General features: G+C 43.7%; 1 protein-coding gene and 1 pseudogene across 2 annotated transcripts; one reads left to right on the forward strand and one right to left on the reverse strand.

Annotated features, from left to right (window-relative positions):
* Positions 1–216: 216 nt before the first annotated feature.
* CABYR (calcium binding tyrosine phosphorylation regulated) lies at positions 217–17,332 on the reverse strand. The gene is given in 7 exon segments (XM_086372964.1): positions 217–305; positions 1,398–2,005; positions 4,053–4,074; positions 4,077–5,224; positions 14,298–14,351; positions 14,451–14,623; positions 17,273–17,332. Coding segments are annotated over 5 exon segments (1,971 nt in total). The 5' UTR covers positions 14,599–14,623; positions 17,273–17,332; the 3' UTR covers positions 217–305; positions 1,398–1,406.
* On the forward strand, positions 16,681–18,036 carry LOC147346017 (uncharacterized; annotated as a pseudogene). Its single transcript, XR_015153484.1, has 2 exons — positions 16,681–16,698; positions 16,891–18,036. The product of XR_015153484.1 is annotated as an uncharacterized LOC147346017 (transcript).
* The last annotated feature ends 1,724 nt before the right edge of the window (positions 18,037–19,760 follow it).

Below are 19,760 nucleotides of genomic sequence, written 5' to 3' on the forward strand. Positions count from 1 at the left end.
AGAGTTTGCGCTGAGTGTCTTCTGGGTAAGTACAGTAGAAGAGTAAGGTGCCACTGTATTCACTCGGTGTGAATGCCAGATAGGGAATGATTAACTGGAGAACCTTGCTAGCAAACTGCTCGAGTGGAAATACATATTTTTTTTACAGTGTGTACTTAAGACCTGGTTGTGTTGTTTCTATACCCCCTAAGTTACAAAATAAGCAAGATGACAAGGTTTTATGCTTGCATGAAGTTTATTGATATAGTACGCTTGGTGGCAGACTCCACCTTGAACGTCGACTCAAACAATGTCCTTTTCGGCATCTGTTAGGAATAATGTAAACAGTAAATTGTTTACTCAGACAACTGAACATGTAAAATGAGTGGATGATCAGAAATGCAAGTCCTATGCTCCTGCTCTGCTAAGCTCATAACTAATGTTACCTGTGCACTAAAATATCCTGGCATCTCATGCTCAAGACAGCCATTTGGACAGTTCCACTGGAAGTCTACAAAGGGTGTGAGTAAGTCAATGTCCTAAGGTATTTGGAACACAGGGCCTCCTTAAATAGTCATTATGCACTTGAACTTGCCTCTAATTGACATCGAGCTTCTGGGGTTCAGCTGCTGTGTGTCTTCTGGTTTCCCACTGAACTCTTAATCCCATCTTTTCATTTGGGAGGCAGGTCCCCTCTTCCCACCTGACTTCACCTTAAGGGTCTCTCGTCTGTTCTTTCCTGCCTTTGGACTCTGGGGGCTCCTTGCATGACCAGCTTCTCCTAGGCACATGTCCGTTTACACTGGGACCTGAACACCCCATCTACTAGACAAAGGCCTGCACCAATACCTCTGTGCTCGCGTCAGGGAGGAGAGACTGACGCTGTATGTGGTAATAAGTACTGGTTGAAGAAAAATGTACTGATTTGTGAGGATAAAACTATTTACAGTTAACGCTGCTTTTTTAGCACTCTAATGTGTCTCCACCCTCTTTGTTCTGCTCTGAATACTCACTGTACGAGGGAGCCCGCTTAGCACATGGACCGAGTGCTCCTAAGTGTGCTCCCTCTAGAACTGCCCAACTTGCTCCTCCCCGCCCTTTAAACCTGCCAACTAGATTATAATGCCCACATAAGACTGTCTTTCTGTGACTCCATCCCCTTGGCATCTTCTGTAGGGCTGGACAAAGGACTAGGCATTCCAGGGTAAACGAGTTGGTTGACTGGTGCACGTCTGACACCACAGCCTTGGTGAGCGTCCCTGGTGCCGTGTGCCTGCCACGCACCGAGTAGTAACTGGGCGTCAGGGAGGCATGCATTCAGCTGTCTTAAAATACCTTTGTCTACAGGCCAACAAATCAAATTGCTGAGAACACACACAAATGTGTTAAGGCCCAGGTACACGAGGAGGAGAATTTACCTGCCAGTTTTAAGTTTCTGCTCTGCGAACATGGGCAGTAGTCACGGTTATTTCTCCAGCAATACCGTAACTTCCAAAGGGAGAACGTTTGTCACCAGATCCTGAACCTTTTTTGGCTACATCTTCTACCGGGAAAGCAACAGAAAGAAAAACTGGGCTTTTTGGTCTGGGCACATCTTGTCCACTTGTAGGAGGACTAGCATTCTGGGGGTTGGGGACGTGTTTCTGGAATTTCTGATCTGCAGGAAGAGCAACGGGCACTTGCACTGCAGCATATCTCTTCACGGCCTCTGACTGGGAAACAACAGCATGTCCAGGAACAGGCTTCCAATCCTGTGCTTCCTGAACATTTGAGCCCACTAAAATAAAAGGCGGGGCACTGGTCTTCTTGCTGTCGTCCATCATCACATAAGTTGGAGAAGTAACTTTCGGTGGATGCTGCAGAAACTGTGGATCCTTAGGATTAGAAAGATAGAGGGTCGCCTGGGGGAAAGGCCCAGGTACAGGTGGCGGTGATGGGCGGCTTTGTTGATTCATATCAGTTAGACAATAAAGGGTCCACATGTTAGAATATGGTGGTGGTTGTCCTGCTTCACTTGCTGCTATCGCTACAAAAAAAAAAAAATTTGCAGGCGTTAAAGGTTTGGTCTCTGTATCAGGCGCTATGCACAGAAATGTCTTAAATTTTTTTTTTTTTACATATAAACAAACAGCTGTAGTAATATGTGCCATAAAGCATGCTATAGAGAGGGCTAAATAAATTGTGTTTGGTAATGTGAAAGAAGAGAGATTCTCTACAGTTGGAAAATGAGAACAGTGTTTTGATAGCGAGTGGCGGGGACACTAGGGTTGTGGCTGAGGAGCAGTCTCATTCTAAGCTGCTGTTTCCAGGAACTTTAGACCTGGCTTCTCCAGGGTCCTCAGGAAATGAGTCAGCACTTCCAGCTCCACCAAAAGAATCAACTGAAGAGCGTGTGAAGCCACTGGAAAAAGTGTTAATGCATCTGCATAGTGATTCTTCTCTTTACAGAAGAAATCAGCACTCAGCACTTAGGTGGCATCTTTTGATCACATAATCGGTTATCTCGGGCCCTTTGCAGGCACTGTCGTCGCCCGCCAGTTGGTCACCATACACAAAACACCACATAATCTAGGACTCATAATCTAGAGCACTGCTCGGGCTTAGGCGAGGCTTGAAATTATAGGTCCTAGGTGGCAGTAGAAGGCTGCATGTTCTCTCAGTGGCTCTTTAAGGAAAGAAAAAAAAAAGGTCTTGGGGTGTCATCCATTCACTTCCACCAAGGATGCTATCATGTCAGGTTAGAGTTGCCTACTTGAAGCCAGTGCTGGTGTGGAGAACTGAGTCCCAGAAGATGGGACAGAAGAGCAACATATAGCCTTTGTGCAGGTTTTTTTTTTCTTCCTCCTTCAGAAAAGAAGACGACACTATGCACACGATTAAGCTACGTTTTCAGGCTCCTGAAACTGACCCCTCTGGAAGCTAATTAAAGATAAGCACAAGGGAAGTCGTCAGGTGTCTGTGAAATACCTTTAGTGCTTTGGAAGCAGTTAAGCCACTTGAGAACAGTAACTTGGGATGAAGTGCTGCCTAGGCCACAAGTGTAATGCCAGCCCCCACAGGCTACGCTCCAATGCTGCCCCCTGCCTTTCCAGCTGTGCAGAGTCCCCGTCACACTGCCAGACAATTTCATCTCTAAACACCTGCTGTGGTAACACCTCTTTATCATTCTGACTCTGGTAAGAGTCATGATTGAGAGAGCTTCTGCAAAAGGAATGGGGGGCTGTTGGTTCCTGCACGTCCCACCTACCTCAAGGGAGAAGCATCGCGGCACTCGTCTGGATGAAGGAGGAGGGCGGGTGGACTGAAGGCCATTAACTAGACCGAGATGGGAGGTCAGATGTGCATCTGTGTCACAGGAGAGCGGTAGTGATAGTTCAGCAGCCAAGCAAGCAGGTTGATTTAGGCTCCTGTTGGGGTAACGATGGAAGCCAGCCAGCCTTGACACATCCATCCTTCCTGCTGCCGCTACCACCCCGCTCCCCTGGGGGACAGAACTTCACCTTGACCTTTCCCCTTTCCATCTGGCTATGAAGCTGCTCCCTCCGCTGCGAGAAGCCCCCAGGCAAGACGGCAGTGCTCAACCAGCCCCCCAGACCAGCTTGCAGAGCTCTCCCTCAGCGCGAAAGCAGTCAAACACACCACCATTTCTTCCATGTTTCCAACGCCACCACCTAGGTAAATGCATTGTTGTCTTTCGCGTTTACGTTCACGAGTGAGAAATTTCAAACCAACACTCCGTGATTACAGTTTTGCAGTAGCTGTATCCAGATCACATGAACACATTTGTGCCTGACAACAGGTTCGAACATCTTTCGCGACACAGTATGTCCAAACAACAGAAGAGCACTCGATGACCAAATTTTGAGGCCAAGCGGTGGTTATGTCACTTTAAAATCACTCATCTCATGAGAGTAAAATCTCAAATACAACAAAGCCTTTATTTAAATAGGTTTGGCATTTTCAGTACTATTGAAAGACTTCTGACCAGTCTGCAGGGAGCCTACCTAGATGGTCACCTGAAATAGAGATGTCACCAGAAGTGTAGTTTTTAATTTTGTAAGTAATTTTCTTACCTGGCTCCATCAAACCTCGTTGGAAGGTGCTGCATCCCGTTCTGGTTCCATTTCTGGTTCATAAAGACCTTCTGGAACAGGAGGTTGGGGGCCACTAGATGATCTTACGGACCCTGAGCGCGTGGGTTTGACCTCCGTCTCCTGGGACGCAGGGTTTTCCCCGGACTCCTGCCCAGCACTGCCAGGGGCCAGCGCAAAGATCTCCACTTCAAGGTGCATAGATTTCTCAGAGCTCACTGCTTTGGTAGAGCCGTCTGCCTCCACATGGACTGAGGAGTCATATTTTGTACTCTCCAACTGCACAAATTTTGCGGAACCCACAGATTTTTCAGACCCGCGTGAGGCTGTTTTGCCTACTACAAGTATGGGACTGTGTGGTGGTGACTGCTCCTTGCCTTTAAGACGAGCAACGTGATCAGAGAAGGGGATAACTATTTGTTCTGGTAACTGCTCAACATAAGTAACTCCTTCGATTACAGGCTCATCATTATAGATAGAAGCTATGTGCATGGTGGATGTCACCTCAATGTCAGCCTGCAAAGGGACCTCAGAAGCATGGTCACAAGCAGGAGGTTCTTGTTCACCCTGCAAGGGGGATGAGGAAGCCGTTGGTGATTCAGCCTTACTGCCCACACGTACATGGACAGATTTTTCGCTCACAACCTGCTCTGCTACCAGCTTGCCAGAACACACACTAGGAGGGGCCACCACGTTCTCTTCAGCAGCCTTCGAGCTCAGCGTCTCCTCGGAAATACCAGGCATACTTGTTGCCACATCCACCATTAAAATTTCAGATTGATCAGAATGAACAGATGGAACATTACCTAACATCTGAGCAGCAAACTGGGCGGGGTCCGCAGGGACATAGGCAAACTCGGAAGTGACGGCTGCTGGCAACGGTGACGATGGTGGGGTGGCGTTCTTAGGGGTGGTCGGTTTGGATGGGCCCCGGAGTGCTTCGCCTGCGTCCTCAGGCTCTGGGGACAGGTCGGCCTGGACTGAGGGGAACTGAGTGGTTTTGCTGCTGAACAGCGGAGCTGCTATGTTATCCTCCTCGGTGTCCGTCGATTTCTCCATCCGTTTAGGCTCTAGGGAAATGGTAGATGTTCTTTCTGGTTCTCTCACACATTCTGCTTTCTTCTCTTGGGCCGCTCCTTCCGACCATTTCTCCACTAAAAATGAAGGTCAAATGAGTTAGTAAGTACATAGTCCTCAAAAAAGGAATTTTAAAGGAAGCACAGGTTGAGCATACCAAAGTCGTCATGTACGCAACCTTGAAAGTTCTGTTTCACTGTCCGACATCTGTAACTTAAGTGTGGGCAGTGAAACTCCCCTGTCCTTATCTACCGAAGAGAGACCTCAGTTCATTACCTTAGAAATAAAGGACTACTTAAAGTAGCACAGTGACAAAAGCTAATAATCAGATACCACCTTCAGCTGGATCATAACTCTGCCTAAAAATCAGCTGAAAACACCCCTGAAAAAATCTCCTGATCCAAACTTCCACAGAAAACTGGGGAAAGGAAAAAACACTTCATAACTTAAATGAAACACATGCTGTCATATTAAAAGGCATTCTCTAAGAAAACTGGTATATAAAGTTCAATTTACTAAACTGTAAAACTGGGCTACCATAGCATATTTTTACATTAGGAAATGTCATGTATTCTTATCTAAACATGCTAGCACCTGCTGGCGAGGTGGGCTGATGCGGCCGAAGCACTGACCCAGACAAGAGCAGCAGAAAGAGCTCTGGAAGAGGGCCTCAGCGAGTCCTTGGAGGGGAAGAAAATAACCATGGCTCACAAGCTCAAGTCAACTGATGACATACAGAAACTCCCAGAGCTGGAAAACTGCTGTGAAATCATGTTCTGGACTCAACATTGTGCTTGTCACTCACGTTTGTCTAACCACCTGAGTTAGGACTCAAACGTTTTCACATCTGCCTACTTTACTCAGGATTACCTCTTTGGGGAAGCATTTCCCTAATGTCATGAAATCAGCAAGAAAAGTTAAATTTGCCTCAGGAGAATATATTTGCTTCAAGTCAAAACTTTGGAAACGAGTCTTCATGGTAAAGAAATAGGTGCTTGGGGTTTAAGTCCTGGCCCTGAGTGTTCTCCCTCAGCCCCTTCTGCCACACTCTTGCCCCTGGGGGCAGCCTGCTGTTTCTCATCGATGATGCCAGGCAGGGACTCGCTGACCCAGGTGGTCCTTTCTCACTGTTCCTGTGGGTCATCCATGGCAGCTGATCTCTGCTTTCTATCTGTGGTCAGTTTTGAGCCAGCGGTAGGAAGGAGCCCTCTATTTGGTGTTGACATAGGACTTCTACCCTGCTTCCATCTTTCACAAAGGGCCTATGAGTGTGAACTTCCTGTGTCTGGAATCCCAGACTCCTCCAGCCGGACACCCAAGTCCACCCTTAGGGCAACGGCAAGGTCAGGACGCCCACTGCCACCATGAAACCCAAGCCCACTCCTCTCTAGACTCACCTACCCACTCTATGCCAGCAACTCTCTTTTCCCTCATGGGGACTTCCAATCCCAAAGTTGGCAGTCGTTTATTTACCATGAGCATTGTCAAGAACACAACCAGCTTTGAGATTGGATCACTGAAGTCCATAGATCGCCTGCATGGGACCCATCGGAGATGTCACTTACAGGAATTCAGCAACTGTGGGAAGGCCATGTGCCCTTTTAAAACAGGCTTATCATTCCTGAAAAATCTAAGACTAATCCTTACGCTTATTTTTGCCTTTGGAAGTCCCCTATTAATCACCATTCCGGAAAGGTAAGTGTTAGTAGCTCACAGTCGTGTCTGACTCTTTGTGACCTTATGGACTGTAGCCCACTGGGCTCCTCTGTCCATGGTGTTCTCCAGGCAAGAATACTGGAGTGGGAAAGGTAAAGCATTATATAATTATGAATCATGACAACTCATCAGAGGATTTATGACATTGCTGCCTTCCCCACAACTTCTCATTGTAAAAAGGTACATGAGAAAGTCTGGATCTCAGTCCTGACTGAATAGATTTAATGGCCAAGCCAATGGTTCTGAGCTTCAGCCTCCTAGTCTGTAAGATCTTGAGTCTTTGTAGAGATTAAATAGAATCATTCACCTAAAAGTTACTCTATAAACGATGAATCATGTATAAATGGGGAAAGAATAAATCAACACTTATTTAAAAAGTTTTGAAATGTAATATCAAATTAAAAATTATAAACCTATCTTTAAATCCGCTTTGATTAAAATTAGTTGGCTATTTCTTAATCTGGTGATAAGATGCAGGATGTTTTTCCCCATTATACTATATGTCTATATATATACACACACACACGTCATATTTCATCACATTGAGATCAAATGCCTTAAGCTATAATAATGGTTTTGAAACGTAAAGCAGTAGGTTAACCACTAGGTTTGGTTTAGAATACATAAGAGAATGTTAACAAATATATACATATGTAACTTAAATTTATATTGAGTTTCTGTTTATCTATTACTACAGAAGGTAAAACATTCTAATGTTTTAAAGGTCTGTTTAACAATTCCAAAGATTGCTGACTTGTAACCTTAGCTTTTGTCTGCCTGAGAATGTATTCTTTCATTTTTAAAGGATGTATTCACTGCATATATACATTCATTCTAGGTTGGCAGCTTTTTGCTTTCAGCACTTTAGAGATGTCATTTCATTGTCTTTTGGCTTCTGTAGTTTGTTAAGAAATCTGCTGTTTGTCCGATTATTCTCCTGAAAGTAATATGCCTTTTTACTCTTCCTGTTCTCATGATTTTGTCTCTTTCAGCAATCTGACCATGATGTACTGAGGTGTCGTTTTCTTTGTCCTTATGCTGCTGTGTGTTCAAACTTTTTGAATCTGTAAGTTGATGTCTATCAGTCAGCCTTAGATAATTCTCGGCCACTTTTTCATCTACTCTCTTTTCTCCTCCTTTGACTGTAATTACACATTTTTCCCTCCTTTTGATCATGTCCCACACATGTCTTACACTCTGTCCTCTTGTTTTTCTTCTTGCTTCAATTTGGGTATTTTCTACTACCCTGTTTTTTAGTTTCCAATTTTGTCTTCTGCTAGTAAAGCTGTTTAATAAGAATAACTGTTGTTGTTTTTAGAGCCTTACTCTGTTGAAGTTCTCCAGCTTTTCATCCATGCTTTCTATCTTTTAATTATCTTGTTCTAATAATGGCAAATATGATCCTCCTGAGACTTCCTTTTATATTTTGTCAAAGTAGGTATATTACACTTTGTTCTTACTCCTAGCACATTGTCTTACTCCCAGGCTGTGATGTTCCTGGGGTCTCAACTGAATTGCCAGTTTCCAGAAGTCTCTTCATTTTGGCTGAGTCTAAACTCCAAAGCCTCCCCCCAACACTGTACCACTTGTGAAAATCCTACTTAGCTTTCAGTCTTCCAGCAGCTCTTCTCTGCTAAGCCTTCTCAAACCTTAGAGTCCACACATGAGCACCTTAGGAGTTGGCAAAATAACCAAAGAAAGTATCTTTGCAGACTTTTGGGAAACACTTCTCCACAAATGCCTCCTCTCTGGTACTGTCGTCTAGATCCCAGCCTCGTCAGGAGCCCCAAACTCTGCTGCTGTTTTCTCTTCCTGGAGTGACTTCCAGTTTCTGCTTGGTCTCTTTTCCTGCACATGAATTTGAAAAATGCTACCATGGTGAATATGGGGCTCAAGTTTTGTGAACTCTTGTGGTTGAGCTCTGGCTCTGACCCACACACTGTGCTTTTCTGCTGCCTCTTAGTTACCTAGGTAGACGCGTAACGCATACTACCTGGGTGCTGCTCTCTGACTCGACTGTATTTACTACTCACGCTTCTACTTCGTGGAAAGTGTGGCCTGTGTGCTTATTTCACTGAAGGACTAAGATATTCTTCATAATTTGGTTGTCTTTAGCAATTAAGGACCAGTTGACAGTATTTTAGTCCCAGCTTGGACATTCTGCACTTAGCTCTCTGCAGGGTTGAGTCACTTCAGTTTTCCCATCTGGATTACTTGCTAGTCAGGACTCTGAGACATCTAAACACATTTGGACGCACGAAAAGCCAGACAGACCATAGGAAACAAATATTCTCCCAGGCCTACCTGAGAAAGACCTCCAATATTTCAATCCAGTGCATAAATGCAGTTGGTTTATTCAGCCAATATTTACTGAAGGTCTGGTCATGACAGTTATAGTGTAGGATTTGAATGTAGCATGTGACGTGCTCAATGCAGCACCATGCTACCAGTGAGCTACCCAGTGAGCTTCTGAGGAGCATGCATTCTCTAGGCAGCACAAGAATGCAGAGAACAAGCCACCTGCTTGGGTCTCAGGGAATTCGGATCAGAAATTCTACCTACCTTATCGCCAGTTTCAGCCTCAGCTGGCATTTCTCATGCACCACAATCCCACTGTCAAGGACTTTCTATTTCCCTCTCCTATGCAGCAGGAAATGGCCTTTGAGCCTGTCTTTTCTCCTGCCTCCTCTATGGTTTATCTAAAGTAAAAACTTGATTCTGTTAACACTAGGTCTTAAAACACCTTTGAAAATTCCAAGAAAATCTCTCAACAAAAACAGGCTCCTATACAACTCCAAAGTTTTAGCCTTTTAATTATGAACCGAGTAATGGATTCTTTGCTGCAGACTCTATTTGCCTTTTCCCTAAAGCAAATTAATGCTTCAATGGGTAGAGATCAACAGAGCAAACAGGAAAAAATAGAGGTAATCTAAACCCGGGGTATACTAATTTATTATCTTTTAGAAATATACCTACAACACTGAAGAGTTGGGATTGACAGGGAGCTATCAAAGTGTCTGGCCAGCAGAGTCAGATGCTTAGCTTATGAGGCCCAGGATGGTCTTGCTTCTTATACTGACCTCTCCTTGTGTTCCTGACCTCATCTGGTTTGCTGTCCTGGCTTGCATGGCTTTCCTTATCTGCTTCTCAGCCCAGCATTCTCCTCTCTTAATCCTGTCCCTAGTCTTGACAATCTGACCCCAATTCTCAACTATACCCTTTTTCCTAGTGATTTATTTGCCATCTTTAGTATAGCTGCTGTTAAGTTGCTTCAGTCGTGTCCGACTCTGTGCAACCCCATAGACAGCAGCCCACCAGGCTCCCCCATCCCTGGGATTCTCCAGGCAAGAACACTGGAGTGGGTTGCCATTTCCTTCTCCAATGCATGAAAGTGAAAAGTGAAAGTGAAGTCGCTCAGTCGTGTCCGACTCTTTGCGACCCCATGGACTGCAGCCTACCAGGCTCCTCTGTCCATGGGATTTTCCAGGCAAGAGTACTAGAGTAGGGTGCCATTGCCTTCTCCGTTCTTTAGTATAGACTACTACCAAAATACTTAATCTTACCACAGCATTAAAGCATGAAGGACCTAAGCCCCACTCCCAACAACATCGCCAGATAATCATTCCAGTTTTTTAACTTAATGAAATTCTTATCTTGGTACAAATTACCACCCTGCCTAGGCAAACACATAATTTCAAGAAATGAAAGACTCCTTCTGACACAATACTCATCTCTGTTTAGGAAATCAGTATAGCCTTACTTGAAAATACTGCCCAGAAATGTAGAGTGAACACCCAAGCCTCATAAAATTTGGTATGGATAGTCCTGAAATAGAGATTCCTTTTTTGTTTAATAAAGGTGGATAAGCTACAAGTATGTGTAATGAATTCTATAAGGCATAAAGATAGAATTGGGCTTAAGAAGCTGGAGACATTATTATATCTAATATGACTACATAAGACAATATTTAATGGTACACATAACTACTGTGATGCTACATAAAAATTGAAATTGGGCTCAGTGATCAGCAGCAGTTCATGACTCTAATTACTACTCTATGGCCACACCAAGAACATCCGACCAGAATCAGTTAGAATAGTTCGTTAACAGGCTAACTCGGTTAGGGACCTTGGTGGCCTAGGCCTTCTTGATTCTTCCAAAGTAGTGGCTATCTCCTGCCTCTGTTGGAAGTCAAGACAGGAATAACATCGGAAACTAGACTCAATTAGGCTTAGGAGGATGGAAGGTGCCACTCTGATGGAGAGACCACAGCCCTCTTCATGGAGTGGTGGCAAGGTCAGAATTAGTACAATCTGGGCTGTAGGCTCCATACAAGAAGCTGACAGGAGGAAGAAGTGAAAAGTGGGAGATAATGTGGGAAAAGAGAATTGAGATTTTGCTCCAAGTTCAAAAATTAAAGTTTTTTCTAGAGGAATGTTACTGGTATGTTACTCTGGCTACTGCGGAAAGAGAGTCATACTACTAGGAAAATCTTCATGCTACTAAGAAGATCTAAGTTTAGATCCCAACTCTACCAAATAGTATTTTAGAAACTTACAAGTTACCAACTCACTCCCAAGCATCAGATTTCTCTTGAGTAAAACTGTAGGATGTCACCTATTTTATACAGTTGTCTTAATTGACAAAACATACTTTTTTGCCTAGGACAAAACAGGTAGTCAATAAATTCTATTCTCCTTCTTTCTTTTCCTAGATATACTAAGTGGTAGAACTTGACACAACTGTTTTGCCTTAAAATAGTGCCTGAGTTTCTCAAGTCCCCTCAATGACTCATGCAGATTAGTGAGGAAATTCTCCTGAGAAGACTGACACACAGAAACGCTCTCACTGATTCATACATAGTGAGACCTCTTTAATCAAATGGCAGAAAAGTCAAGAGGATCCAAAAGAGGGTTTTACATGAGCAGCTTTGCGAATGAGCACACGTGGGTGAAAAACTTGCTAGAGTGGAGGCTGGATAGAGGCAGGCTCTGGAAAATGGGAGAAAAGATGAGAAATGACAGAAGTGAGAAACGTTTGCTCCCATATCTGGTTCTTTTCTCTCCATCACCTGACTCTGCGTGAAATTCTGAAGGCGGTGGGGCGATAGGTAAACAGTACTGGTCCTGTGACAAGGCCTACCAACAGTGGGGTCCTTCTAGGAAAAATCCCAGATTGAAGTGTTGGAACCAAACGGTCTGTGCAGGACATAGCTATCACCATACTTGCCATGCGTACAGGCAGCTTGGTAGTAATGCTGCTAGGCAGCAAACTCTCCAGTTTGGAAATAACTTTGGGGGATACATCTGGTATCTGGGAGATGAGTGGACACCAGTGCATTAGGGATGGCAATTTAGCTCTTCCCCACATAATTAAGTCTTAATAACTGGTGTTGTCTTTTTTTAAATAGAGGTATAGTTGATTTACAATGTGGTGTTAATTTCTGCTGTACAGCAAAGTGACTGAGTTACATATATATCTATTTTTATATTTTCCATTGTGGCTTATCACAGAATACTGAATATACTTCCCTGTGCTATACAATAGGGCCTTATTATTTATCCATTCTATATATAATAATGAAGAAGTCCATTAAGCCATTTGGGATGACAATAAAAGGCAGACATCGATACTGGACTGTAACATTGAACTTTTCTGGTCATACCTTCGTGTTACCTTCCCCCGCTCTCTGGTAAACTAGAATAAGCAACATTTGTTTTTGCTCTGCTGTCTAAAGAGCAATCTGTCTCTACAGCCATACTGTGAGCTTGCTTCCAGGATTATCTGTACATGCTCTGTCAATTTCCTTGATATCTATAGTTTCTAGAAGAGAAAGAGCAGTGTCTCTTACCCCTTAACCTCCATCAGAAGTACAGCTGCTCCATTAGTTCAGTCTGTTTATTTTGAACCTGAGATTCAAAGATGTTAATCCCTGCTGGACCAAAATCCATCCCTTTAGTCCATATCCTAAATTGAATGGTGGATAAACTCTTCAGTAAACAAGTTAGTCTCAAAGGCTACCACTTAGTTACCTGCCACCATGAAGATTCACTGACTTTATCACCATTCTCAAACATAGCCAGCCTGCACAGCCAGTCCTCTCAAACAGCTCCTGGTATAAACTAGTAGAAAGGCCGTAACAACTTTGCCTGCTGTCCCTCCTCCAGAAGGTCTTCCTAACCCGGGGATCAAACCTGTGTCTCTTACATCTCCTGCACTGGCAGGCAGGTTCTTGACCACTGGTGCCACCTGGAAGCCTCAAGGTTATAAGCAAATCCCAGACCTGTTTCCCATGGTAAGCTGAGAACGCCATCAGGACCCTACAGGGAAGCAGCCAGACTAGACAGGAAATGAGATACATAAAAACGTTCCTATTTGAGTGGCGACTCACTCCCCTACCCTGTGAAATGCTGACTCTTGAGATTCCTAATCTTGTTTTCTGTTTTGGGTGTCTCTTTCACTGTAGGTCCAAGCCCTCAGGATTTTTACATTTTCCTAGGTTTTATCCCTAATTTCTCCCTATCTTGGCTAAGTTATCTATTAATATCAGTAGCAGAGAATAAACATGGATGTAACTCACTGTTCCTACCTTTTTTCTCTATGGTCATTCCAAAATGTTGGTCAGCCAATGGAGCATTATTTAGTTATTTCGTCACCATTTTCTCCACAGAATTCTTCCAAAAGCTTTTTCTTACAATTCTTTTAGACGTGTGCCTGTTCTTGGGATTTAACTAATACAGACTCTTTTGCTCATTGATCTTTCCAAATGTTCATCATGTAAACTTTGCCTTTTACATTTTTCCCCTTCTGATTTCCTCACTGTTCATCCATCCTCAGTTCCATTGTTATGTTCACATAAGATAGACATTTACACACATATACATAAAACAACTTTTTCCTCTAAGCAGATATATACAGCCTCACATCGCAAAGACAGGCCAGAGACCACGTAATATGGAAAATTTATCTGAATTGTCTATGAAAAGTATGTTTAATGACACCTAATTGCTGCCCTGTCCTCCAAGCTGGACTGCAGTTTAAAGCATCATGGGGAGGTGAAAAACAAATGTGACTAACCTTTTCTATTAAAATAATCTTCCAAGAAGAGAATACACAACATTCCTAAGTAATGTGTCTCATTATAATTTGAGTCTTTACCACTACAAAATTCAGTTCAAAGATGGCATACTGGAAAGGGTTTACACACCCTTCCTTCTAGATCTCATGGTACCAACAAAAGTTGAGGGTTTCCTGCAAAGTGTCAGATTTCTTAAAGAAAAACTGATTCAGTAATAAAAATAAAGCATCAGTGTGATTAAACATCAGTGTAATTATTTAAACAGTATATCATTCTTAAGTTGGAGCATATGTTAGGCATGATACAGTAATTCATAACTAGGTTTTTATGAAACTATTACTACTTATGGCACTTACCTTTAATCTGATGAAATTGTTTAACCAGATCTTTTATATCCAGACAAGGACGTCCTGAAGAAATAAGAACAGGAAATGAGATACATAAAATTCCCAATTTAAAATACTTTCTTGTTCAAAGCAACAAATGTATAATCTAAAGCAGTAACAAACCTTCTCTAAAGAGAATAAGTTCTCTGAAATAAACTGCTGCGAACTGGGTGATGTTTGGTGGATTGGTTTTGAGTATGGCTCTGCTAACTCCCTCAAGCAGAGTCTTGAGGCCATAAGGTACGACAAGTCTGGGCTTTGAAGAAATCATGCTGGTGGGATGTCTGTAATCTCAACTACAATGAAGAAAAACAGTCTTATAAATAGTATGGAAGTTTACTATTGAAAATGTTACGAGTTAACTATAGTTTCTAAGAATAAATCTATTAAAATTATTAGTTTTAGTGCAGATTTCTAGGTATTTATTCAAGAAAAACTGTTTAATGGTAGTTTGAAAAATAAAAAAAGAACCATACTACCAACAACATATCATGTGCAGATGAGCAATCAAGTACTGTTAAAGAAATCCATGGGAAAAGCCCTGCCAGAAACACCAGAATGATACTAAAAACAAAGATCAAAAACCAGACAAAACCTATTTTTACAAAATTCAGTAAGTATTTTGTGCAGTAGAATTTCAAGAAAGATAAATTAAGCTCATTTATCTATGCCTAAGAAACATCCTTCCAAACCACATGGGAACTGGCTTTTCTGTACATTCATCAAATAGAGTTATTACAAATTAAATTTCTACAAGAAAATATTTTCCCCGCACTTTCCTAAGTATATCCTCAGACACACTGATCATCCTTAAGTGTATATATTTTAGCTTTGTTTTTAAAATTAGAGTAGTTACTTGTGGTATTATACCAGCCACCACCATCCATTCTTTTCTATCTTCCCTTGACCTCTACCTTAGTTTTCCTCTCTCCCTTCTCTTGGCTTTCTGGATTTTTAAGTGGTACCAAGGGCATTGTATAGCCTTTACTGTGTAACTCTAAGCTGCAGAGGTTGCTACCCTAAACTTGTGTCAGTGTGTGTGTGTGTTTTGTTTCATTCTAAAAACTTTTAAGAAGGCTTATGAATACTCATAAAGAACAATAAAATATTTAAGGAACTCAGTTCAGTAGTTAAGAGGAAAATTATGGTAGGAAAAATAGGATTAAGCCACAGGTAAAGTTAGTATCCCAATACAAACCTTAGGTCCTACACTAGAGATGGATTGTCAGATCAGCCTTCTGAATTACCTAGAAGCCATCACATCATAAAGAGTTAAATGATCAGGTTTCCTGAGATTAAAAAACAAATCAGATGCTTGGGAGAATCACAGCTATTCTGGGCAATGAGTCCCAGGAGAAATTTCTCCTATGGGTCCTCATAAAGAGAACAGTGTAATCATGTACCAGGTCCTCAACAATATCTCTGTAGTAAATAGAATAATGAGTTTCATAGAGTAAGTGACACAGTTCAGTTATAGCCATTATACAAGGGGCCAGCCTCTAATAAAAAGCAACTAATGTGCTGAAGAATTGATGCTTTTGAACTGTGGTGTTGGAGAAGACCTTTGAGAGTCCCTTGGACTGCAAGGAGATCCACAGAGATCAGCCCTGGGTGTTCTTTGGAAGGAATGATGCTGAAGCTGAAGCTCCAGTACTTTGGCCACCTCATGTGAAGAGTTGACTCATTGGAAAAGACTCTGATGCTGGGAGGGATTGGGGGCAAGAGGAGAAGGGGACGACGGAGGATGAGATGGCTGGAGGGCATCACCGACTCGATGAACGTGAGTTTGAGTGAACTCCGGGAGTTGGTGATGGACAGGGAGGCCTGGCGTGCTGGGATTCACGGGGTCAGAGTCGGACACGACTGAGCAACTGAACTGAACTGAATGTGGCATAGCACCAAAGGTCAAGAAAAAAAAATGTTTTGGCCAAAGCAAACTCTTTGAGAACATAATTAAGAATACTGTATTCAAGCCCCTAATGAAAACTTACTATTAAGAGTTTCATCTAACAGGAGCTTCACTGAATTAAACCATCTTTAAAATAACTAGTGGTGCACCTCTGGCAGGCCCACATGCTGAATGTTAAGGGACATAGTAATTAAATGGATGACACATGTACATTTCATATGTATGTATTTTTTAAAGTATATCCTGTGCACCCCAGTGTGAGTTTCAAAGTGGCTTACCAGGAACCCCGACAGCTAACTATAGTCAGCACTTGGTGCTACCAACTGTGAGGAGAGCACCCCCACCCCACCACACGCGAATATGCGGGGTATTTAGCGCCCCAGGACCAAGGATTGTGCGTCCTGCGATGCAGTGCCTTACAAAGAATCGTCCTGAAGATGAGAAATGACCGTGACACGGATCGTACCTATATCACCGGGTAAAGTCACACATAGGGCCGTTGAGGGTTGTGTAAAATGACAGCTTATTAGTTCTCCCCAAACTAATATTTGACCAGTATTTGTCTAAAACCAACAAATTTTACAACCCCTACCCCGACAGAGGAGTAACGCCTGAATAGGAACGGCGCGCCTCTGGCTGAAGATGCGAGAGTAGGGGGCTTCGGAGCCACAGTTCGTCAAGGGTACCCACCACTCACTCCCTAAAGACTGTGCAGGGTGCTCGTTTTTGCCGTTTGGTTGGTTTGGTGGAAAGGGCAGAGAGACCTGGGAGAGCAGGCGTCCCAATTCCACATCGACTACTTTGGCGGTGGCGGACCTGCCGACCCGGACCCCGGACCCCCAAGTCCGCCCCAAGGGCGCTGACCGCCTCACTGGCGGATGTGGGCCTGCCCCTCCGCGCAAGCCTCCCACTCTCCTGACGCTAGAGGAACCTTCCAGCAACCACACCGCGCTCTAGAGGCCTCGAGGGCCTAACGGCCGCCAAGCCGCAAGGGGGTGGGGGCGGGGGAGGGGGCTTTCCTCCAGAATCGCCCCACCTTCTCCTTTCCGGCTACGCTCTACTGAGCTTCCTCCTTGCCCCCTTGCCGGCGGCTCCTGGAGGAGACGGCGCTCCCTGCAGGGTCTTTTATACCCCTGGGGGACGTCAGGCCTACGTCACAAAGCCCCGCCCTCCCTGAAGCTCTGAACGGGCGCGGGAGGAGGCGGGAGTTTAGCGGCCACAGCCAATGGGAAGCCGAGAGAGACAAAGGTCGGAACTCCTCGGAGCAGGGAGGAGTGTTTTTGCCTTTTCTAGCAGAATACACAGGAGCATAGGAAACAGGAGTCTCCATGCCGAAACAGGAGTCTCCATGCCGTAACAGGCTCTCCATTTTGGGTCTAGCTTCGAAGAAAACAGATTTACGGCAGTTTTGTGTGGCTGTCACTGCATCACACTACTCTCCCCTCGTCCCCCTTATTCTGTTGCTCTCTACTCACCTTTTTGAAAAAAAAAGAACTCTGCCGATGTACACAACACACACTGGTACAATAATAGGATGCAGCACAGCACTCCTCTCAAGACACATGCCTGCTGAAAGAGAATCTGGCATTGATCCTGAATCTTCCTGTTTCTCGTAATTCCGGATCTTGCAATACTTCAGGCATGGTATATCCTTCGCAAACCATACCATCAGCTGCAGGTTGCAAGTCCATAAGGACTGTGTGTAACTTTAGCTCCCTTTTACCCAAGTGAAACTGACTCCTTCAAATACCCTCTCTGCTTTTTTACCCCGTTCGGGCTCTAATGTTTGTGCTGGGCATTTATACCATCGGAGTCATGATGGTCAAATTCCAAGCAGCCTTCGTTGTAATCCATTTCCACACGTTTAAAAAGCAACAAGAATCACTGTAAATCAACGATTAAATAACATCATCAGGGCATATATCCGACAAAACTTTTTAACTTGAGAAAAAAATGAAGACTACCAGAGCACGTTGCAGTAACAAGCGATGTTAAAACCCTGGCCTACATCTATGCTGCACACACCACTTTATGAGGATATTAATTTGTCCATTACCTATTACTGAGTGCCTATTATGTGGCAGACAAGCCCCTTCTTCTTATATTACGTTTTAAAAGAAGAAATGCTCTTTTAGTGTGACTTGAGTGTGATGATAGATCTGCAGGTGGTACACTTTTTGGTTCTCATCGCTGTCTCCTCGCCCCCCCTCCCCCCGACTTTGTAGTGTAAGTAAAAGTGAAATGAAAGTGGACGATTCCTTTCCACTTGTTTAGTTTATAATATATTTAATTATCAAAGGTGTAATGACTCTGAGCTAAGAACCCCAAGTACAAACATTAGATATCTCATTTATGGTGACTTTTGGAATGAGGGACATATGCTTATGTCGCCTAACCAAACTTGGTCGGTCACCTTGAACACGGATTAGGTGTTATGTACTGTGCTAAATCTGCAACACAGAAGGCAAGCCTATATACTTTTCCACATTTCTGCAATGTGGAAGTTCTGTCCAAGTTCCTCTGAAAAGCAAACTGTTACAGCAAAAGCACCTAACAAATTTTAAAACCTCTATGTGCTGCTTGATTTCTAGAACTCCTAGGGATCTGATGTGGCTTTACAATCTTCTTGTCCTTGTGTTCATCTCTCTCAGTCACTGGGGATCTAACTAAAATCCAAACCTACTTTGTTCTTCATTGCTTCCCGTCCCTCCCTGCTGCAAATCCTTACTCCATAGAAGTCCATGGTTCTTGCTGTGACCTGTGCAACTATCTCATCTTACCATCTGGTTTCCATTGACCCTCGAGAGACTGGACCTGAAGACACGTGCCGTTTGTCACTCTGTGCCTTTGCTCATCAGGTCCAAGGCCTGAGACATCTTTCCAGCCGTCATTTTCACATGACTGCATCTTTCTCCTCCTCTAAAACTCAGCTCAGCAATCTCCTACTTTAGAAAACCAGAGGGTTAGAAGCATTTTTTCCAGCAGCCCCATAATATGTATAACTCTGCCATACAGTTGACTCTCTGATTTACTACTTACCAAAAGATGATAACCTAGGGCCATCTCTCTCTAGTGTATTCTATCTGCATTAGCCTTATCCTAGGAGTCTGTTAAAAAGGTCTTCCTAAGCCCTACTTCAGTTCAGTCGCTCAGTCATGTCTGATTCTTTGCGACCCCATGAACTGCACCACACCAGGCCTCCCTGTCCATCACCAACTCCCAGAGTCTACCCAAACCCATGTCCATTGAGTCGGTGATGCCATCCAACCATCTCATCCTCTGTCGTCCCCTTCTCCTCCTGCCCTCAATCTTTCCCAGCATCAGGGTCTTTTCCAATGAGTCAGCTCTCTGCATCAGGTGGCCAAAGTATTGGAGTTTCGGCTTCAACATCAGTCCTTCCAATGAACACCCAGGACTGATCTGCTTTAGGATGGACTGGTTGGATCTCCTTGCAGTCCAAGGGACTCTCAAGAGTCTTCTCCAACACCATAGTTCAAAAGCATCAATTCTTCAGTGCTCAGCTT

Source organism: Bos grunniens, chromosome 24, assembly GCF_055505025.1.
Source record: "Bos grunniens cultivar Pamir isolate PY7600 chromosome 24, Bosgru_T2T1.0, whole genome shotgun sequence".
In the NCBI taxonomy this organism is placed as follows: Eukaryota; Metazoa; Chordata; class Mammalia; order Artiodactyla; family Bovidae; genus Bos; species Bos grunniens.